Genomic DNA, 20895 nt, shown 5'->3' with positions numbered 1-20895 from the left:
AGAGAGAGGGAGAGGGGGAAGATGGAGAGGGAAGAGAGAGAGAGAGAGAGGGAAGAGAGAGAGGGAGAGGGGGAAGAGGGAGAGGGAAGAAGAGAGAGAGGGAGAGGGGGAGAGAGAGGGAGGAGAGAGAGAGAGAGAGGGAGAGAGAGAGGGAGAGGGGGAAGAGGGAGAGGGAAGAGAGAGAGGGAGAGGGGGGAAGAGGAGAGCGGCGAGAGAGCGGAGAGGGGAAGAATGATGAGAGGGAGAGGGAGAGGGGGAAGAGTGAGAGAGAGAGAGGGAGAGGGGGGAAGAGTGAGAGAGAGAGAGGGAGAGGGGGAAGAGGGAGAGGGAGAGAGGGAGAGGGAAGAGAGAGAGGGAGAGGGGAAGAGGGAGAGGGAAGAGAGAGAGGGAGAGGGGGAAGAGGGAGAGGGAAGAGAGAGAGAGAGAGAGGAGGAAGAGAGAGAGGGAGAGGGGGGAAGAGGGAGAGGGAAGAGAGAGAGGGAGAGGGGGAAGAGGGAGAGGGAAGAGAGAGAGGGAGAGGGGGAAGAGGGAGAGGGAAAGAGAGAGAGAGAGAGAGGGGAGAGGAAGAGAGGAGAGAGGGAGAGGGGGAAGAGGGAGAGGGGAGAGAGAGAGGGAGAGGGGGAAGAGGGAGAGGGAAGAGAGAGAGAGAGAGAGGGAAGAGAGAGAGGGAGAGGGGGAAGAGGGAGAGGGAAGAGAGAGAGGGAGAGGGGGAAGAGGGAGAGGGAGAGAGAGAGGGAGAGGGGGAAGAGGGAGAGGGAGAGGGGGAAGAGTGAGAGAGAGAGAGGAGTGAGAGAGGGAGAGGGGGGAAGAGTGAGAGAGAGAGAGAGGGAGAGGGGGGAAGAGTGAGAGAGAGAGAGGGGGAAGAGTGAGAGAGGGAGAGGGGGGAAGAGTGAGAGAGGGAGAGGGGGGAAGAGTGAGAGAGAGAGGGGGAGAGGGGGGAAGAGTGAGAGAGAGATGGGGAGAGTGAGGGGAAGAGTGAGGAAGAGAGATGGGGAGAGGGGGGGAAAAGAGATGGGGAGAGTGAGGGGGAGAGGGGGGAAGAGAGAGGGGGAGAGTGAGGGGGAGAGGGGGGAAGAGAGAGGGGAGAGTGAGGGGGAGAGGGGGGAAGAGAGAGGGGGAGTGAGGGGAGAGGGGGAAGAGAGAGGGGGAGAGTGAGGGGGAGAGGGGGAAGAGAGAGATGGGGAGAGTGAGGGGGAGAGGGGGGAAGAGAGATGGGGAGAGTGAGGGGGAGAGGGGGGAAGAGAGATGGGGAGAGTGAGGGGGAGAGGGGGGGGAAGAGAGATGGGGAGAGTGAGGGGGAGAGTGAGGGGAGAGGGGGGAAGAGAGAGAGAGAGAGGGGGAGAGGGGGGGAGAGTGAGGAAGAGAGATGGGGAGAGTGAGAGGGAGAGGGGGGAGAGTGAGAGAGAAGGAGAGGGGGGCGAGTGAGAGAGAAGGAGAGGGGGGAGAGGGAGAGGGGGCGCGTGAGAGAGACAGAGAGAGAAGGAGAGGGGGGCGCGTGAGAGAGACAGAGAGAGAAGGAGAGGGGGGCGCGTGAGAGAGACAGAGAGAGAGAGAGACAGAGGGAGAAAGAATTTTAAAACACAGCTTTATTCACAACAGTTGAGATACATCACTTCCATCGTACTTTTTTTTTTTTCCCCTTTGCTAGGCATCAGAAATGGAGCACCAAGCTCCCATTTTGCACAGACGACAGAAATGGAGCACCAAGCTCCCATTTTGCACAGACGACAGAACATCATTTATGCACCATGTGTTTCTGAAGGTGTCCATGTTATCAGTAAGAGCATAAAACTGGAAGTCCACTCTGATCCGGGCTGTCAAGAGTCCCTTCAGCATAAACTCAGGGTCCACTGACCCCTGAGCTAAAACACAGTTCTTCCGAGTCTTCCAGATGGCCAACTTGGCGAGTCCAGAAAGCAGGTTAATCAACACATGCAACCTCCTTCATTGTGCGCAATATTTTGGACAAAAAATAAACAAGTCCATAGTGAACAACAACCCAAACCCACGAAACCACCTCCCCAACAACCCAAACAGCCCTGATAACCGGTGACACTGTGCAAAAACATGGTGAACAGTTTCCCTAAGTGGACAGAAAGGACAAACCCCATCAACCACTGGATCCAGGTGCGCCAGATACCCGTTTGTAGCCAGAAGCCCGTGTACAATCCTCCACTGGAGGTCCCCCATGCATTTGTCGACTGGGGGTTTGTACAGGCTTTGCCAGCACCCCACAGGAGACAAGGCGGCACCAAAAAACCCTGACCACTTCGACGCCGCCAACCCTGCCAAAGAGCGCAAGTGTGACACTTTGACACAGGTAAAATAGAGAGCTTTCTTGCCGATACTCTCATGCTCTCCCAAAACAGGTGACCTGAAAGACAGGAGAGACCCCTGCTCCTCCTGCCACGCCCCCACAGCAGGCGAGACAGTCAGAGAGGGGAACACGTACTCACATTCATCATCCCACTGGTCAGACAGAGTATGGTTCTCAGCAAACGCTCTGTGGGGCCCTGGCAGGGAATCACAAACCTCCTCCACCACCCTGAGCAGCATCCTGGAGGACCGAACTCCCGATGACTCCGCCAGCCTCCCAACAGACGTGTGCAGTAGATGGCCCAATTTGGTGCACCCCGCCTCCCTCAGGCGGGACCGCAGAGTGGCAGATGACAAACCAGGAGAGCTAACAAAGTCATTGAAGAAAAGCGGCTCCTCAAACAGCCACATCCCTTGTGTGGCGACGTTGTCCCTGCACACAGAGAGGACCTGCCATGCCTGGAGAACTGACAGGTAAAAAGCAGAGGAGCGCGTCCCGATGACGTCCCACAGATGTAGGAGGAACAGATGTTTCATACCCAAGATCAGCCTCCTTCCTCAGCAGGACATGTGCTGTATCCTGCCAGCTCAATCCCGAGGTATACAACAGTCTCTGAGCAGCCTGCAACTTGAAGGTCGACACCCGAGCAGAAATGTCCACCAGCCCCTGTCCTCCAGCCCCTGTCCTCCTTCATGAAGTGGCATGTACAACATGGGAGCTCTGATCCAGTGATGGCCTGACCAGAAAAAGTCCACCAGTAACCGCTGCAACTGCTCAATAAGGCCCCGTGGTGGAGGGAGGACAGACGGTCTGTGCCACAGCGCCAAAGCGACAAAGTTATTTGCGACCCAAACCCGCCCCTGTAGGACATCTGGGGCAGCAACCATTGCCATTTGGACAGTCTGGCACACACCTTCTCCACCAAGCCCTCCCAATTCCTCTGACGATACCCATCTGTCCCCAGAAACACACCCAGCACTTTCAAACCCTCCACTGCCCACCTCAGACCATGTGGCAAACAGGGAGCAGCCCCTTCCTGCCACCTCCCCATCAGGACAGCTCACTCTTCTCCCTGTTCACTCTTGCAGCGGTTCCTGTCTCATAGAGCCATAAACTATCCAATAACTCATCTACGTCCGCCTGATTCGTGACAAAAACCGTAATGTCATATGCATAAGCAGAGAGCACCAGGGGAAAATACTGGTGAAACCCTGGCAAAACAAGGCCAGACAGCCTGGCTCTAAGGCGATACAAGAGTGGCTCAATGGCTAAAGAGTACAGCTGACCTGAGATGGGGCAGCCTTGTCTTATACCCCATGTCACGGGGACTGGGCAGCTCAACCCTCCCCCAACCTTAACCAAACATGAAGCCCCATTGTATAATGCCCCAACAAATGAAATAAACCCCTCACCAAAGTCAAACGGCCTCAAAGTGGAAAACAAAAACCCGTGATGAACCCGATCAAATGCCTTCTCCTGATCAAGTGACACAAACCCGCAAACCAAATCCCCAGTATTGCACAGATCAAACAAATCCCTCATCAAAAAAAGATTGTCCATAATAGTCCTCTCATGTAACAGGGCACCCAGCTCCGCCCTCTTCCCCTGCAGCAGGCCTATGGTGGTCGGGAGCCCCAGGTGCATGTAGGTTGGCCTGAATGTTTATAATGTCCTTCTCCAGCATTGCCATGGTTACCTTCAATCAATCAACTTTTTTCTTGTATAGCGCCAAATCACAACAAACAGTTGCCCCAAGGCGCTCCACATTGCAAGGCAAGGCCATACAATAATTATGAAACACAGTCTACGTCTAAAGCAACATAACCAAGGGATGGTCCAGGGTCACCCGATCCAGCCCTAACTATAAGCCTTAGCGAAAAGGAAAGTTTTAAGCCTAATCTTAAAAGTAGAGAGGGTATCTGTCTCCCTGATCTGAATTGGGAGCTGGTTCCACAGGAGAGGAGCCTGAAAGCTGAAGGCTCTGCCTCCCATTCTACTCTTACAAACCCTAGGAACTACAAGTAAGCCCGCAGTCTGAGAGCGAAGCGCTCTAATGGGGTAATATGGTACTATGAGGTCCCTAAGATAAGATGGGACCTGATTATTCAAAACCTTATAAGTAAGAAGAAGAATTTTAAATTCTATTCTAGCATTAACAGGAAGCCAATGAAGGGAGGCCAACACGGGTGAGATATGCTCTCTCCTGCTAGTCCCCGTCAGTACTCTAGCTGCAGCATTCTGAACCAACTGAAGGCTTTTTAGGGAACTTTTAGGACAACCTGATAATAATGAATTACAATAGTCCAGCCTAGAGGAAACAAATGCATGAATTAGTTTTTCAGCATCACTCTGAGACAAGACCTTTCTGATTTTAGAGATATTGCGTAAATGCAAAAAGGCAGTCCTACATATTTGTTTAATATGCGCTTTGAATGACATATCCTGATCAAAAATAACTCCAAGATTTCTCACAGTATTACTAGAGATCAGGGAAATGCCATCCAGAGTAACGATCTGGTTAGACACCATGCTTCTAAGATTTGTGGGGCCAAGTACAATAACTTCAGTTTTATCTGAGTTTAAAAGCAGGAAATTAGAGGTCATCCATGTCTTTATGTCTGTAAGACAATCCTGCAGTTTAGCTAATTGGTGCGTATCCTCTGGCTTCATGGATAGATAAAGCTGGGTATCATCTGCGTAACAATGAAAATTTAAGCAATACCGTCTAATAATACTGCCCAAGGGAAGCATGTATAAAGTGAATAAAATTGGTCCTAGCACAGAACCTTGTGGAACTCCATAATTAACTTTAGTCTGTGAAGAAGATTCCCCATTTACATGAACAAACTGTAATCTATTAGACAAATATGATTCAAACCACCGCAGCACAATGCCTTTAATACCTATGACATGCTCTAATCTCTGTAATAAAATTTTATGGTCAACAGTATCAAAAGCAGCACTGAGGTCCAACAGAACAAGCACAGAGATAAGTCCACTGTCCGAAGCCATAAGAAGATCATTTGTAACCTTCACTAATGCTGTTTCTGTACTATGATGAATTCTAAAACCTGACTGAAACTCTTCAAATAGACCATTCCTCTGCAGGTGATCAGTTAGCTGTTTTACAACTACCCTCTCAAGAATCTTTGAGAGAAAAGGAAGGTTGGAGATTGGCCTATAATTAGCTAAGATAGCTGGGTCAAGTGATGGCTTTTTAAGTAATGGTTTAATTACTGCCACCTTAAAGGCCTGTGGTACATAACCAACTAACAAAGATAGATTGATCATATTTAAGATTGAAGCATTAAATAATGGTAGGACTTCCTTGAGCAGCCTGGCAGGAATGGGGTCTAATAAGCATGTTGATGGTTTGGATGAAGTAACTAATGAAAATAACTCAGACAGAACAATCGGAGAGAAAGAGTCTAACCAAATACCGGCATCACTGAAAGCAGCCAAAGATAACGATACATCTTTGGGATGGTTATGAGTAATTTTTTCTCTAATAGTCAAAATTTTGTTAGCAAAGAAAGTCATGAAGTCATTACTAGTTAAAGTTAATGGAATACTCAGCTCAATAGAGCTCTGACTCTTTGTCAGCCTGGCTACAGTGCTGAAAAGAAACCTGGGGTTGTTCTTATTTTCTTCAATTAGTGATGAGTAGAAAGATGTCCTAGCTTCACGAAGGGCTTTCTTATAGAGCAACAAACTCTTTTTCCAGGCTAAGTGAAGATCTTCTAAATTAGTGAGACGCCATTTCCTCTCCAACTTACGGGTTATCTGCTTTAAGCTACGAGTTTGTGAGTTATACCACGGAGTCAGACACTTCTGATTTAAAGCTCTCTTTTTCAGAGGAGCTACAGCATCCAAAGTTGTCTTCAATGAGGATGTAAAACTATTGACAAGATACTCTAACTCCCTTACAGAGTTTAGGTAGCTACTCTGCTCTGTGTTGGTATATGACATTAGAGAACATAAAGAAGGAATCATATCCTTAAACCTAGTTACAGCGCTTTCTGAAAGACTTCTAGTATAATGAAACTTGACCCTAGCTGTGGAATAGGAAGTGTACTGTTGACACAAAACCCGAACCTGAGTTTTGCCAGCCTCCCACCACTGACTCACTGTCCTAAATGTCTCTTTCCGTCCCCTCCGAAAAAGATTCAAATAAATTACAAAACGCCCTGTCATGCAAAAGTTTGGTGTTGAATTTCTAGTAAGTGTTGAACCTCTGAGTGTGTGAATGGAATATTTCTGTGGTGATGAGATGATGATCTGAAAAACCAACTGGCTGAATGAAACTCTTGCGTAATCTGTTCCGGAATGAGTGTGACATATAAATCCGGTCAAGCCTGGCTGCAGACACCACCCCATCTGAAACTCGAACCCTTGTGTACTGTTTGTCCTGTGGGTGTGTGACCCTCCATGTGTCCAATAATTCCACCTCATGTAAAAAACCAGCCAGTGAGGAAACCGACTGCAAATGTGGCTCCTCACCAACCCGATCCAGTGACATATCCACAGTGCAGTTGAAGTCACCCCCCAGCACCAAACAGTCACCAGGATCCTGCTGAACGAAAATGTCCCTCACCCATTTAAATAGCCCCAACCACTCCAAGCCCTCATTGTGTGCGTAAATATTTGTAAACACCATGGTCAACCCCTCGACCTGAGCCCTGACCAACAGAACCCGACCCTGAACGATCTCAGTGGTGGATAAAACAGTGACATCAAGTCGAGGTGAAAACAAAACCATCACTCCAGCATGGATGTTGGAGCCATGACTCTGATAAAAAGGTCCCCTCCACCACCGAGCCCAGTCCACTTCATTATCTGTGTCAGAGTGAATCTCCTGCAGGAACAACACATGTAACCCCTTTTGCTCAAAGAGCTCAGAGACCAAAGCCCTCCTCCGGCCGTACCTGCCACCGTTCATGTTCAGAGAGCCCACCTTCAGATACTGCATGTGGACTGAGTGAAGAGAGAACAGAGAGAAAGACAAATAAAGATATAACACCCGGTGAGACACACTCATACTCTATCTGGTGGATTTACGACCCCTGCGACCTCGCCCCCGCTTGGACAGAGATTCCTTCCCCAAAGCAGTGATATGTTTCCTGAGTCTGTACTGCTTCTTCTCATCCAGCAGGTCCAGACCAACGAGCCTCCTCAACACTTTAACAGATTTCACAAATTTCTCCGTGTCGGGAAAATAATCTGCAACTTTCACTGATTTACCAAATGAGTCATCCAGAAAACTGTTGATGTCCTCCAGCATGTACAGGTCACTGCTGTGAGAGAAGGAACCAGTGGTGGACATGCTGGAGTCCGAATCATAATCCATGTTGTCATCATTAATGCTTTGACTCAGTGGGGGTTTGGGATCCGCTGGGACTGGTGTCTCCCTTTCAGCCCGTTCACCCTGTCCAACAGTGACTGAAGACTCAGCCACAGCAGAAACATCAGCGTCAACCACAGAAGGAGAGACAGAAACATCAACTGGACCAACCACAGAACCGTCAGTCACCGCTGCATCAGTCAACCCAGAATGTTCAGATGTCAGCTGACCAGCAGTTACACTGACAGCTTCAGTCACAGAGACACCCTGCTGTGGAGAAACGGGCTCCTCGTGCACGCTGATCCCCTCCCCCAGACCAGACACCAACACCGGGTCCCCGAGGCCGAAGTCCCCAGAACTGGACCCGGGGCTGCCGACACCGACGCACCAGAAACATCGCGTTTGTGCGGACACGCGAGACGTTTGTGACCGACGTCCCCACATTCAAAACACTTCATGCTTCCTGAACTGGCATAAACCATGTAAAAAGAGTCCTCATGTTTGACTCTGAAGGACACGTCCAGAGTCTGGGTCGGACAGTTCAGGAACATGAACACTTGATGACGGAAGAACTGAACGTGGCGAAGTTTCTCGCTCTTACAGCCCAGTCCGATCGTCTTAGGGGGAGTGAGAGAGAGAGGGGGAGAGAGAGAGACAGAGAGGGAGAGAGAGAGAGACGGGGGAGAGAGACGGGGGAGAGTGAGGGAGAGAGAGAGACAGGGGGGAGAGTGAGAGACAGTTCACAGAGTGGCCCCCTAACATCCACACGGCTTCAAACTCCTCCAGCTCCCCCACCAATGAGCTGTGTGCAAACTCCAGCCTGAGGCACGCCCTTATCAGTCGCTTCAGCAGGAGTTCAGGGTCTGTGCAGCCATGCCTGCTCTCCAGTTCCTTCTTGTTATCAAATACTCATCTTAGCCTGTCCCAAAATGAAGTTGGTCACTACTGTATTACTATATTCCTGCTCTGTGCTCCCGAGAATTTTGGTCCAAGCACAAAAAGTTCTTTGGTAAAGTCTAGCCTGAGTTTCTGAAACCGTTGTCCCAGGACATTAAAAAGAGACATCAGATGAGGGCAATGGGTCACAGGTGCTCCCGGGTCTCCTCTGCTGAGCAGAAGTTGCACTGACTGCCTGAGCCTGGGTCAAAGTGCGCCACATGTCTGTTCGTAGCCACGGCCACGTGCACCACCCTCCACTGGAGATCAGCACAGCGTTTCTCAGTAGGAAGGCAATACAGGGACCTCCAATTGCCTTTGATGTCCGTGTCCACCAACATGGACTCCGCCGACAGGCCTCAGAAATGGAGCACCAAGCTCCCATTATCCTCACATACCGTTCGTAGCCAGAAGCCCGTGTACAATCCTCCACTGGAGGTCCCCATTAGTTTGTCTACCGGGGGTTTGTATATGCTTGCCTGCACCCCACAGGAGACCAAAAAACTTGGCACAAAAAAACTCGGAACATGTCGACGGCTTCAAGTGTGATCTGCTGTTGCGTGGGATGGGGCGAGTGCGGCTGCTGTAAAAAAAAAAAAAAAAAAGGCAGAGAGAGACAGTGCCATCTCTCTCTCTCTCCCTTTGTCTCGCTCTCCATGCTGAAATAAGAATCTTTAAGTTTGCTTGTGAGTTTAAATGGCAATATTTTCTACTTTTTTTGGGGGGGGGTGGACACAGAAGGACTCTGAACTTTGTGATCTGATGTTCCCAGCCCTGACAAGGAAGCAGTGTGTCCCGCTGTACATGATCTATCTGGAAACATGAGTGCCATTTGTTTCCTATGAACAAAAACAAATGCATCATGTGATGGCACCTTTATAGCAATACTGTGTGTCCGCAGTCAGTAGCTCTGATTACATTCAGGAAACCGGCTCTTGCTGCAAATTGTGCTTTAATGTTGGAATGTGATGTACCTGATGACATGACAGATGATTGCGTCCCACACAGCTGGCACGGCTCAGCTCAAGGTTGACTAGCGCACTCCTGACCGATTGGCACCTGTGTGGGCACAAGTTCTTTGCGCAACTCCAGTAACAGTGGCCTTGGTAATGAAAATTGGTTTCAGAGCCAATTATAGTCATTTGCAAGTAAATCCTCACGTTCCCTGAATACTCGTTCACGTCGGATTGCACCATTTGTAAGGTCCTCTAACAACGCTAACGCAGCCACTGTTAGCACCATTTTACGCGTCACATTGCGTGTGCTTTTATATCCACCCTTATAACTGCAAACATGTGGGTGTGTTCATTGTTCATCAGTGTGTTTCTGATGTGCACATCACTCTGATGACTTAATGTTTTCACAGTATTAACTGTTCCCAGTATCACCTCTAGGTGTCGGCAGAGGAACAATAGCTGTAGAAATGTGCGCACACCAGCCATGAAATCAGCCATGAACTTGGCATGGTGCACTGCACATTTCTATGGCCCTTTCACTTTTGATAAATCTGAATGTTAGCATGGAGATGGACCTACGCCACGTTTTTGTGTGTACACAGCCTTTGTACATGAGGCCCCAGGTGACTTACTCTCTGCTTCTTTCTTCAGGAAGTTAGTGTTTAAAGGACATGTTGCACATTATTTAATGTCCCGTTAGGAACACAACGTCAAAGTATTAATTATGGATAACCACTAGGGATGTCCCGATCATCCCCGATCCGGCCCCGATGGCCCCGATCCGATTCCGAGTCATCTGATTTTGAGTATCTGCCGATACCGAGTCCCGATCCGATACTTTAAAAAACTGAATGAACAATGAACAAATGCTAAATATATATCACCTTATTTTATTATTTAGCACTTAAACAGTGCACTTCTCCTTGATGTAGCTTGAACAATCAAGTAATAATCTACCAGATGTAAAAAATGTACAAATTTCCATGTTATTTTATGTCTAAAAATAAATGTCAAAGGTTCATTATGTTAAACAAGAAATTATCTAATCTGAAATAACAGGTGGTTTTAATTTACAGATTAAAGGTTTCTAAAGAACCATTTATTGATTTAGCTATTTTAATTACAAGTGTTCTAAACTTTTTTAAACAGTAATCAGAAATTTTGAGGTAACAAAACAACAGCAAAGAACATTTCCAAGGATTTGACTGGAAAATCACTAAGGGCCCTTTGGCAAGGTCTTTAATCCATCCAAATCAAAAATCTTACGGCCTACGTTCCCAACAAACATTTCAGATGTCAGTTCCTCGGGTGAGAACTGAACTGGGAAAAACTGCTTTCAGATATGCTGCCCCCGCTTCTTGGAACAAACTCCAAAAGGATCTGAAATTAACAGATCCTGTGACTTTGGGTGAATTTAAATCTCTTTTGAAGGAACGTGAAACTAACACTATTGGACATTGTGACTGCTTCTAGTACATGCTGAATTTCACTGTGGTTTTTAATGGTCTTAATGGTTTTAATTGTTTTACTCTTGTGTGAAATTGTGTTTGATTGTTGTCTTGTCTCATCACTGTAACAATGTTTTGGCTGCTGTCTTGGCCAGGTCACTCTTGGAAAAGAGATGTCAATCTCAATGAGTTTTTTACCTGGGTAAATAAAGGAAAAAAAAAATAATCCTCTATTGCTGCTGGTGTGTAGTGAGCGCCTTGTATGGCAGCACCCTGACATCGGGGTGAATGTGAGGCATAATTGTAAAGTGCTTTGAGCGTCTGATGCAGATGGAAAAGCGCGTGATCGGGCCCGATTTCCGATCACGTGATTTGATTGGGACATCCCTAATAACCACAAAGCCTTTTATTTAAGAGCTCACCTTTTTTTCCTATTTGCCAGTGCTCTGACATCATCCTGGCATCCAGTGAAGCGCAGTGTGGTGAATTTATGGGCATGTCCTCCAACATGCCGTTCCTCCTTTGCTCCCTCGTTTATCCCCAAAAGACACTTTGTGTAATCATTATAAGGCACAGCCGGAGTAAAACGTGAGTGTAATTGGGCGTTAATGCATTCTAAACACAGCAGCTGATAACTCAGGTTGGTAATTGGCACTTTAATTTCATAGTCACTGAGGCACATCATACCCAGTGTGACTGCAGTGTGCACGTAAAATAACAAGCCGTTTGTCAGCTCGTGATGCAGCTAATTGCTGATCCTCCACCATGACAGTTGATATTATTTGGTGTTACTGTTGCTTCCAGGTCCGTCTGTATGAGTGGACGGCTGAGAAGGAGCTGAGGACCGAGTGCAACCACTACAACAATATCATGGCCCTCTACTTGAAAACCAAAGGAGACTTTATCCTGGTGGGAGACCTGATGAGGTCTGTGCTGCTGCTGGCATATAAACCGATGGAAGGCAATTTTGAAGAGGTAAGAGATTGTTGTTTCCAGGTTTGTTTACATTTATGATTAAGAAAGTCTCTCTGTCTTTTTTTTTTTTTTTTTTTGTATTTAATAAACGAGGAACATGTTTTCCTCTTGCCAGAAGTTCCCAGAGTTTTGCATCAAACGGTGACCAGCTTTATATTCTCTGTCAGTATGTTTGTGTCTACTGTACAAACACAACACACTGTAGCCTGTAGCCGGCGCATCCCTGCAGTCTGTTCATTATTGGCTTCTTTGTTGATTTGAGACTGCAGGCACTTTTTGAAGCGTCACACACATTGTGGGAGGCACACTGTGGCTCTCTGGTCAGTGCAACTTTACATTACAACAGGCTTAATTAATTTTGAAATACAAAGTGCTTCATAGCTCGTCTGTTCAGAAAAATAATTCTTTTTCACAAATGTCAAATGAACGTTGTCATTTTCAGCTTAGCCATTACTCCTCTGCTTTGTGGAGTTAAAGGGAACTGTTCATGGGATTTGTATGTAATGAACGTTCTAGTGACGTGTCGTAAAATTTTAATGACTGTAAAATCAGATATTCAATGTTGTAGTGAATCCCAAAAATGTTCCTTCTTTTTTGGACCAGATTGCACGTGACTTCAACCCTAATTGGATGAGTGCAGTGGAAATCCTGGATGATGACAACTTCCTGGGGGCAGAGAATGCCTTCAACCTGTTTGTGTGCCAGAAGGACAGGTCAGGGTGGTCAGCCTGTTGGCAGACAACGTCGCTGTTTTTACCTCCACTCAAAACTAAATACCTTTTGAAACCTGTTTTATTCATGTTGTAAATGTTGTGTCACATTCCATCTCAAGATCGTTATGGTTCCTTTAAGCTTCATTTTTGCTTTACAGTGTTTTATAGTCATACAGGTACAGATGGAGCCTTCTGTCCACACTCTGCATTTGGTCTGTATTTGTGTTCATGGAGGCAAAAGTTCAAGCAAGACTAACTTAAAGCAAAAGTACACAAAGAAGACCATTTACAATGGTGGAATATTTTGACAAATGAATGTGTGTGTGTGTGTGTGTGTGTATGTATATATATATATATATATATATATATATATATATATATATATATATATATATATATACACACACTGGTGGGCACACTTCCGATAATCTGATAACAGATAATTATTGAAGATAATGTTTTCATTATCGGATTATCTTTTTAAATAACTTTAAAAACCATTATCGGACCAATTATCTTCCGATTAATTTTTTGTCCGGTAACTTTTAGACCAGTAAACAAAGCTGAACAACGACAAGCATTTTTTTAAATTTAAAATCAGTTCAGTACCTGCCTGTTAAAAGTTTTGTAACAGATGGACAGTTATACCCTCTGCTAACAGAAGAGAGCTGCTTCTATGAAAAGCGTCTCTATCCTCTGTAGACTAAGGCGAAAAGGCCAAAAAAAAAAAAAAAAATTTCCTTTAACACCATACTGATATGCTGGCAATATCAAGTCATCCAGAGACATACATTTTTAACTTATGGTTCAAATTTTAACCAAACTAATTTTGGACAAGTTATTTAAAATTACTGTCATGTCTGAAGTTTTATAAAGTGAAAACATCAAATATATGTTTTAGTTTTAAAGTAATGTGCTTATTTTTAAGGTTTTGTGAGCACATGCTGTTTCCAGCAGTGCATTATGGGTTAGGATGATGTAATCTCAGTACGATCACGACAAGACAATTGCATTTCAGACACTCTGTTCAGGCTCCACGGACAACAGCATTAAACTCTAGTGCCTAAAACTCTCGTGAATATATTCTCTGGGTTTATAGACGTTATTGTATTTGTGTTTGTTAAATTCCACGCATTTTAAATGTAGCAGACAGGGATTATCTGGAATTTTGTTTTCAAGGCCTCTACTGCCATCTACTGGCCAGTAGTGTTCATGGCAGTATTCGCCCTAAGTACTAAGCGTCTGGGCACCAAATCAACTTTTTGGCTTTGCAAATGGCTTTTTTTTTTTTACAAATGAAGTTTAAAAACAACAAAACAGCAAAAAAATAAAAATAACATTACAAGACAGCGCTGCAGTGTTTGCACATGCACAGTGCGAGCGGTTAGATGCTTGTAGCTCTTCAGCAGCAGGATACCCTCACGACGGCCTACCACAATAATATCAAACAGGTTTGATTTTCATTGGACCATACGATCGGCGATCAGGAGGTGGTCCTGAGATGTTAAACGCAGCTTGTTACTCCATGTACACTACACGATGCAGGACACGTGATTAACCTGAAACTCGGTCCAAAAAATTCCTGCATGAAAAATCATCTTGCACAGTGTAAAGCACATTTTACAACATCATAAAACGTGCGCACATTCTCTCCACATGCAAAACATTTTGCGATGACACTTCCAGGGCTCTGTAAAAATGCCTGTTTTTACAAATAAAAAAAATGGAATATTTTACAAAAGCACATTTATCTGTAAACACCAACACACGACAGCCGTCACATTAACGTGTTGGTTTACATAATGAATGACTGAACCAATCAGTGTTTAGTAGAGGCACTTTTACCCAGAATCCTTTGCGATCTGTCTGTGTTTGTTACAAAACCTCAGAATTGGTGCATTATTCAACATTAAAAGATATATGCTATATTTTAACTTTGTACAAATGACAGAATTGACATTAATGGAGTTATTCTATCGGTATTAATGTTATTTATAAATCAAAACCATAAGTCAGCATGACTTTATTTTTCAAGACCTCCGCCTGACCGGAGCGTTGTGACTGATACAGAGTTGGCTTTATGGCTGCTCTCAGAGTGCCTCTGTACTGGGAGCTCTGTAGTAAACAAGAGCTTCCAGCAGGGGCAGAATGTTCAAAGACAAAAGTGTGGTCTCATTGTTTGGGTCTGTTGTTACTTTTAATATTACTAGAAGCTATTGTGGCATTAAAATTAAATTTGTTTTATTAGTAGTTGTAAATGTACCAGAGACAATATTGGAATTTATCTGTTATTTTTGGGTGGTTTATTGTTTTATCTTTAACTTTAAGTTATCTGATTATCTGTTATCAAAGTTAATTTTTTGGTTATCTGTGCCCACCACTGGGCTGGGTGTGTGTGTGTGTATATATATATATATATATATTTCTTTTTTTTTTTTTTCTTTTTTTTTTGACAGTCTGTTGTTCACAGGCTTTTGTTTTACAAGTCTGTCACTGACTGCTGCCTCACTCACAGGAACCGGTGTGATGAGTCCCTGACACTTGAAAAGAAAAGAATTGGCTTTGGAACAGAAATTTTATATGGCCATTTTTATTTTAATGTGCTTCCAGTCGGCGTAGTTGACAGAACCAAAGTTACTTGCAGCCACTGCAAAACTGCATTTTCTTATCAGTGGAGTACTTCAAGTCTTAAATATCACCTAAATTAAATGCAGCACACACACCTGACACCAGCAAATCATTCAAGGAAACAAACAGCGGCGCAAGGCTTCATCAGACTACGTTGATGCAGCCTGTGGGAGAACTATAGATAAACAAAGTCAAGAGAAGCTCTCAAATGCAACAGCGAAATGGACTACTTTGGTTGTAAATTATGGTGGAAAATAAGTAATTTGGTCAATAACAAAAGTTCAACTCAATACTTTGTAACATAATCTTTGTTGGCAATGACAGAGGTCAAAGGTTTCCTCTAAGTCTTCACCAGGTTTGCACACACTCTAGCTGGTATTTTGGTCCATTCCTCCATGCAGATATCTTCTAGAGCAGTGTTTCCCAACCTTTTTTGGCCTGAGTACCCCCTGAGCCTTCTTGTCACACCACGAGTACCCCCTCACACATATGTGTTGATGATTCTCCAAAGGTAGAGCACAACACAGTGGTTATTACATGAAAATCATTTTATTTAATCTCCTTAACTTTAACATAAATCTCTCAGGCTTTCTCTCTCTTTTTAACCTTAATTCAACATAAGAATAAAGATTTTTTTCTTGGAATATAAATAATTAAAAATATTATAAATACTAAATCAAAATAACCTTTCTTTTGTTAAATCTAACTTAAACAAGAACCATTTGTCTTTTTTTAAGAATACATTAATATAACTCATTTCTCTCTTTTTAAAGAATACATTAACATAACTCATGTAACATTCATCACAAAACTGGAGTCTCCTTCATAAACAGTCCTCCATAAACAGGCTTTTTAATAGTTAATATCTGAAACAAAACCTTCATCAGAATACTCACTACTGTAGTATAATCTGGTCTTTAGTGAGACACTTGAGCATGGTTGTCTTTCTTCAACTTTGCTAGATCTGAGGACAATGTGGAAACAGCTGCTAGCAGGCTGTTCTCCACATCCAGCCTGTTCCTCTTATTTGTTTTTATGTATGTCAGAGCTGAGAACGTCTCCTCACACATATATGTTGACCAAAAAGGTAAAAGTTCAATCAGTGCATGTTTTCCCAATTCAGGATATTCCTTCTCCACATTACACCAAAACTGTGTCAATGTCTTTTATCTGTGTGCCACTTTCAGGCCCTGGTCAGAGGACACATCCAGCAGCTGCTCCTGCAGCCTTGCGGGAAGCTTGTTGCTGCTCTCAGTTGGGGTGAATGGGTCCCTCACCCAATCCAGGCTTTCTGACTTTTTATCAATATCCTGAAAGTATTGGTTAAAGTCTGACTTGAGTTTGGATAGATGTTCTTCCACCACTTTTACCACTGGAGCCCTGGTGACATCAGTAGTGGCAAGATGTGCATGAAGTAATGGGAAATGGCTCACATCACCATCCTCACATTTCCTTTGCCACAGATTGAGCTTTTTTGTGAACCCTTCCACTTACATCCTCTGGACGTGTGACTCCTTGCCCTGGAGTGAGAGGTTGAGCTCGTTGAGTTTAGTAAACACATCAGCGAGATATGCCAGACGTGCCACCCAATTGGCATCCTCAAACACCACAGCAAGATAATGCAGCTGCTCCTTCAAAAATGCAAAAACTTCACTGCGAAGTTCATAAAGCCTTAGTAGCATTTTCCCACGAGACAGCCAGCGGACGTCTGTGTGAAGCAGTAGCTGGTCGTGTTGCGCGCCGCTCTCGTGGCAAAGAGTTTTGAATATTTAGTGGCCGGGATTGGATGAAGTTGATCATCTTCACAGCGTCATCCATAACAGCATTTAGATTGGGGCTCATTCTCTTACTAGCCAGTATTTCGCGGTGGATAATACAATGCATCCATTTAATGTTGGGGTTTACCTTTTTCACTTGTCTGAATAGTCCCTTCACGCTCCCAGTCATTGCAGCCGCGCCATCAGTACAGATGTGGCTGCATTGTTTCCACTGTATATCGTGCTCTTTGAAAAAACTGTCAATAACCTGAAACATTTTCTCCCCGGTTGTCTTTCCTGGCTGTCTTTTGCAAAACAAAATATGCTCGTTTATATCTGACACCTTTGTAACGAACGAAGGCCAGGAGCTGCGCTTCTTCACTCACATCTGTCATTTCATCCAGCTGCAAAGCGAACTGACCGGCTCGTTTTATTTTGTCCACGACTTGTCCCGCAATATCAAGAGCCATATCATCAATCCGACGGGCCACGGTGTTGTTTGACAGCGGAGCTTTCTTGAATGTCTCAGCTGCTTTTTTGTCTATCATTATTTCAGCCATGCGAGTCACTGCAGGGAGAATTAGCTCTTCAACAATTGAGTGAGGAGTTTTTGTTTGTGCCACAAGCAGCGATACGGCGTAAGACGCCTCCAGGGCTTTGCTCGACACATTAGTGGCTTTCATCATTGTATTCTGAATCTGACCTGACTTAAATTCTGACAGCTTTCGTTTGTAGTACTCTTCAGTTTTCCCTATTTTTGCAGGGTGCTTGGTGCTCTGGTGTCGCTGCAAATGTGCTGGCTTCATTGCGCTGTTAGCCAGAATTTCACCACAGAAGAAACACTGAGGCTGCGGTAGTTCCGAAGACGTTGACGTGGTGAAACCATACAAAATGTAGTTTTCATTGTACTGCCTAGGTTTAGTTTTGGCCTTTTTCTTGCGTTTCTCTGCTGTCTCCTCCAAACCCCCTGGATCCAGAGAAACTGGACATTTTAACCATTTATCCATCTGCAGGTAGCGGCCAGACTTTTTGTAGACGTTATCAGTTGCTATGCTTTTGTATTTTGTGTCACAGGTCATTGTCTTCCCGGGGAAACGAGTTGTAGCGCAAACGTACCGTTATTGATGAGCTCGACATGACACATTGCTGAGAAGATTTATCTTTGAAATATTATTAAATAAATAGAATATTACTAAATTCCACAGCAGACATTCTTTTGTCCACATATTACGAGTTAGCTTGGGACTACGCTTTTGTGTGACACCTTAAAAAAAAAAAAAAAAAACTCCCCGTGCGCCGCGTACCCCCTGTTGGGAAACACTGCTCTAGAGCAGTGATGTTTTGGGGCTGTCGCTGGGCAACATGGACTTTCAACTCCCTCAATAAATTTTCTATGGGGTTGAGGTCTGGAGACTGGCTTGGCCACTCCAGGACCTTGAAATGCTTTTTATGGAGCCACTCCTTTGTTGTCCAAGCGGTGTGTTTGGGATCATTGTCATGCTGGAAGGCCCAGCCACGTTGCATCTTCAATGCTCTCACGGATGGATGGAAGTTTTGTCTTAAAATCTCATGATACATGGCCACGTTCATTCTTCCCTTAACACAGATCAGTCGTCCTGTCCCCTTTGCAGCGAAACAGCCCCAAAGCATGATGTTTCCACCCCCATGCTTCACAGTAGACATGGTGTTCTTGGAATACAACTCAGCATTCTTCTTCCTCCAAACATGACAAGTTGAGATTTTACCAATAAGTTCTATTTTGGTTTCATCTGACCACATGATATTCTCCCAGTCCTCTTCTGGATCATCCATATGCTCTCTGGCAAACTTCAGACTGGCCTGGACATGTACTGGCTTAAGCAGGGGGACACGCCTGGCACTGCAGGATTTGAGTCCCTCTCTGCGTAGTGTGTAGCCTTTGTTACTTTGGTCCCAGCTCTCTGCAGGTCATTCATCAGGTCCCTCCGTGTAGTTCTGGGATTTTTATTCACCGTTCTCATGATCATTTTGACCCCACGGGATGAGATCTTGCGTGGAGCCACAGATTGAGGGAGATTATCAGTGGTCTTGTATGTCTTTCATTTTCTTACAATTGCTCCCACAGTTGATTTATTCACACCAACCTGCTTGACTATTGTAGATTCACTCTTCCCAGCCTGGTGCACATCTACAATGTTCTTCCTGGTGTCCTTTGACAGCTCTTTGGTCTTGGTCATGGTTGAGTTTGGAGTCTGACTGTTTGAGGCTGTGGACAGGTGTCTTTTATACAGATAACGAGTTCAAACAGGTGCCATTAATACAGGTAACAGGTTGAGGGCAGAAGAGCGTCTTAAAGAAGTTACAGGAGAGCCTTGCGTGTTTGTGGGTGACCAAATACTTATTTTCCACCATAATTTACAAATAAATTCTTAAAAATCCTACAGTGTGATTTCCTGGGGGTTTTTTTTTCCTCATTTTGTCTCTCACAGTTGAAGTGTACCTATGTTGAAAATTACAGACCTCTCTCATGTTTCTAAGTAGGAGAACTTGCACAATCAGGGACTAAGTATTTTTTGGCCCCACTGTATGTTTTCTGATGTTTCATGTCTTGCTGAGGAAGTTGTTTGTGTTTACGTCTGTTGTTTGTTAGCACAACTAATTAAATGGTGCTCAAGTAGTTTTCACAGAACATAATTATCCCGTCACAGTTTCTTTTTCTTTGGGTGTGTTTGTCACTTTAGTCATTTTATTGTTGGACAAGTGTTGATTTTGGGGGAAAGAAAGACACTGCCTTTTAAAGTCAATGTCCCCTTGTGCCGCTGCTTGTTATCTCTTTAATACATCAGAGCGTCCCGCTTGATGCTTGTGACCTTTAGTTTTGTAGTTTTGCGCTTCCCGTCACTGCTCCTCGAGCCTTTATCCATTATTGCTCCGTCTTTGGCTGGCCTTTTCACTTGTCACTTATCTCTCTGTCTTGTTTCCTCCTTGCATTTTAATTTGCCTTCCGCATTGTTTTCCTCCCCTCGTCTTCCTCTTTGCTCTCTCTCTCTGTCTCCCTCCCTGTTCCTCCTCCTGATATATTCTGTATGCTGTTTTCACTTTTCTCTCTCTCTCTCTTCGTCTTTTGTGTCATCAGTGCGGCCACCACAGATGAGGAGCGGCAGCACTTGCAGGAGGTGGGGGTCTTCCACCTTGGGGAGTTTGTCAATGTCTTCTGCCACGGGTCTCTGGTGCTGCAGAACCTGGGAGAGAGCTCCACGCCCACCCAGGGCTCCGTGCTCTTTGGCACTGTTAATGGGATGATAGGTAGGCACGCTGACCACCCTGCATTCATCTGACATTCACACAAAGGAACTGCTTAAAGTCAGTGTTGAAAATCAGTTTGTACTTTGGGGTTTCATGGTCAGTGTTCTCAGAGTCCCACAGTTCTCAGCATGAATAAACTACCCTGCTGTGCCCCAGATTTCAACATGAAACAGCTTGTTTTAAGCTTCTGTGGTGTATGTTGCAAACGTCCGTCTCTGCAGGGGCTTAAACCGTGTGAACCCACCGGTGCCAGGTCGGTTTGGTTCGTCTTCCAGATGTTCTGCTTTTATAATCACACTGATACTGTTTTATTGTCTGTCAACTTCCTCTTACATGCTTGTTTATTTGTTCTCTTTTCTTTCTAAATAGTTTGTTGTTCAGCACTTTTACTTTAAATGTGATAAATACTTCCATGATTATAATTATTATTATTTATAGAGACGTCCATGTCCACATAGTGATTGTAATGTTGAAAGTGTATCTCTCTGTCTCTCTCTCTCTCTGTCTCTCTCTCTCTCTCTCTCTGTCTCTCTCTCTCG

The 20895-nt window shown here is 44.8% G+C and overlaps 1 protein-coding gene across 1 annotated transcript in view; it reads left to right on the top strand.

Moving 5' to 3' along the window:
* Nucleotides 1–20895, top strand: part of ddb1 (damage-specific DNA binding protein 1) — a 260804-nt gene that overhangs the window by 192753 nt on the left and 47156 nt on the right. Inside the window, exons 22-24 of the mRNA XM_034160167.1 lie at nucleotides 11803–11973; nucleotides 12577–12686; nucleotides 20187–20356. Of these exons, the coding sequence (XP_034016058.1) occupies nucleotides 11803–11973; nucleotides 12577–12686; nucleotides 20187–20356 (451 nt within the window). The remainder of the gene's footprint in view (nucleotides 1–11802; nucleotides 11974–12576; nucleotides 12687–20186; nucleotides 20357–20895) is intronic.

The sequence above is a fragment of the Thalassophryne amazonica genome, chromosome 2 (assembly GCF_902500255.1).
Source record: "Thalassophryne amazonica chromosome 2, fThaAma1.1, whole genome shotgun sequence".
NCBI lineage: Eukaryota > Metazoa > Chordata > Actinopteri > Batrachoidiformes > Batrachoididae > Thalassophryne > Thalassophryne amazonica.
The sequence above is the reverse complement of the archived record's forward strand: the minus strand, read 5'-3'. Positions and strand labels throughout refer to the sequence as shown.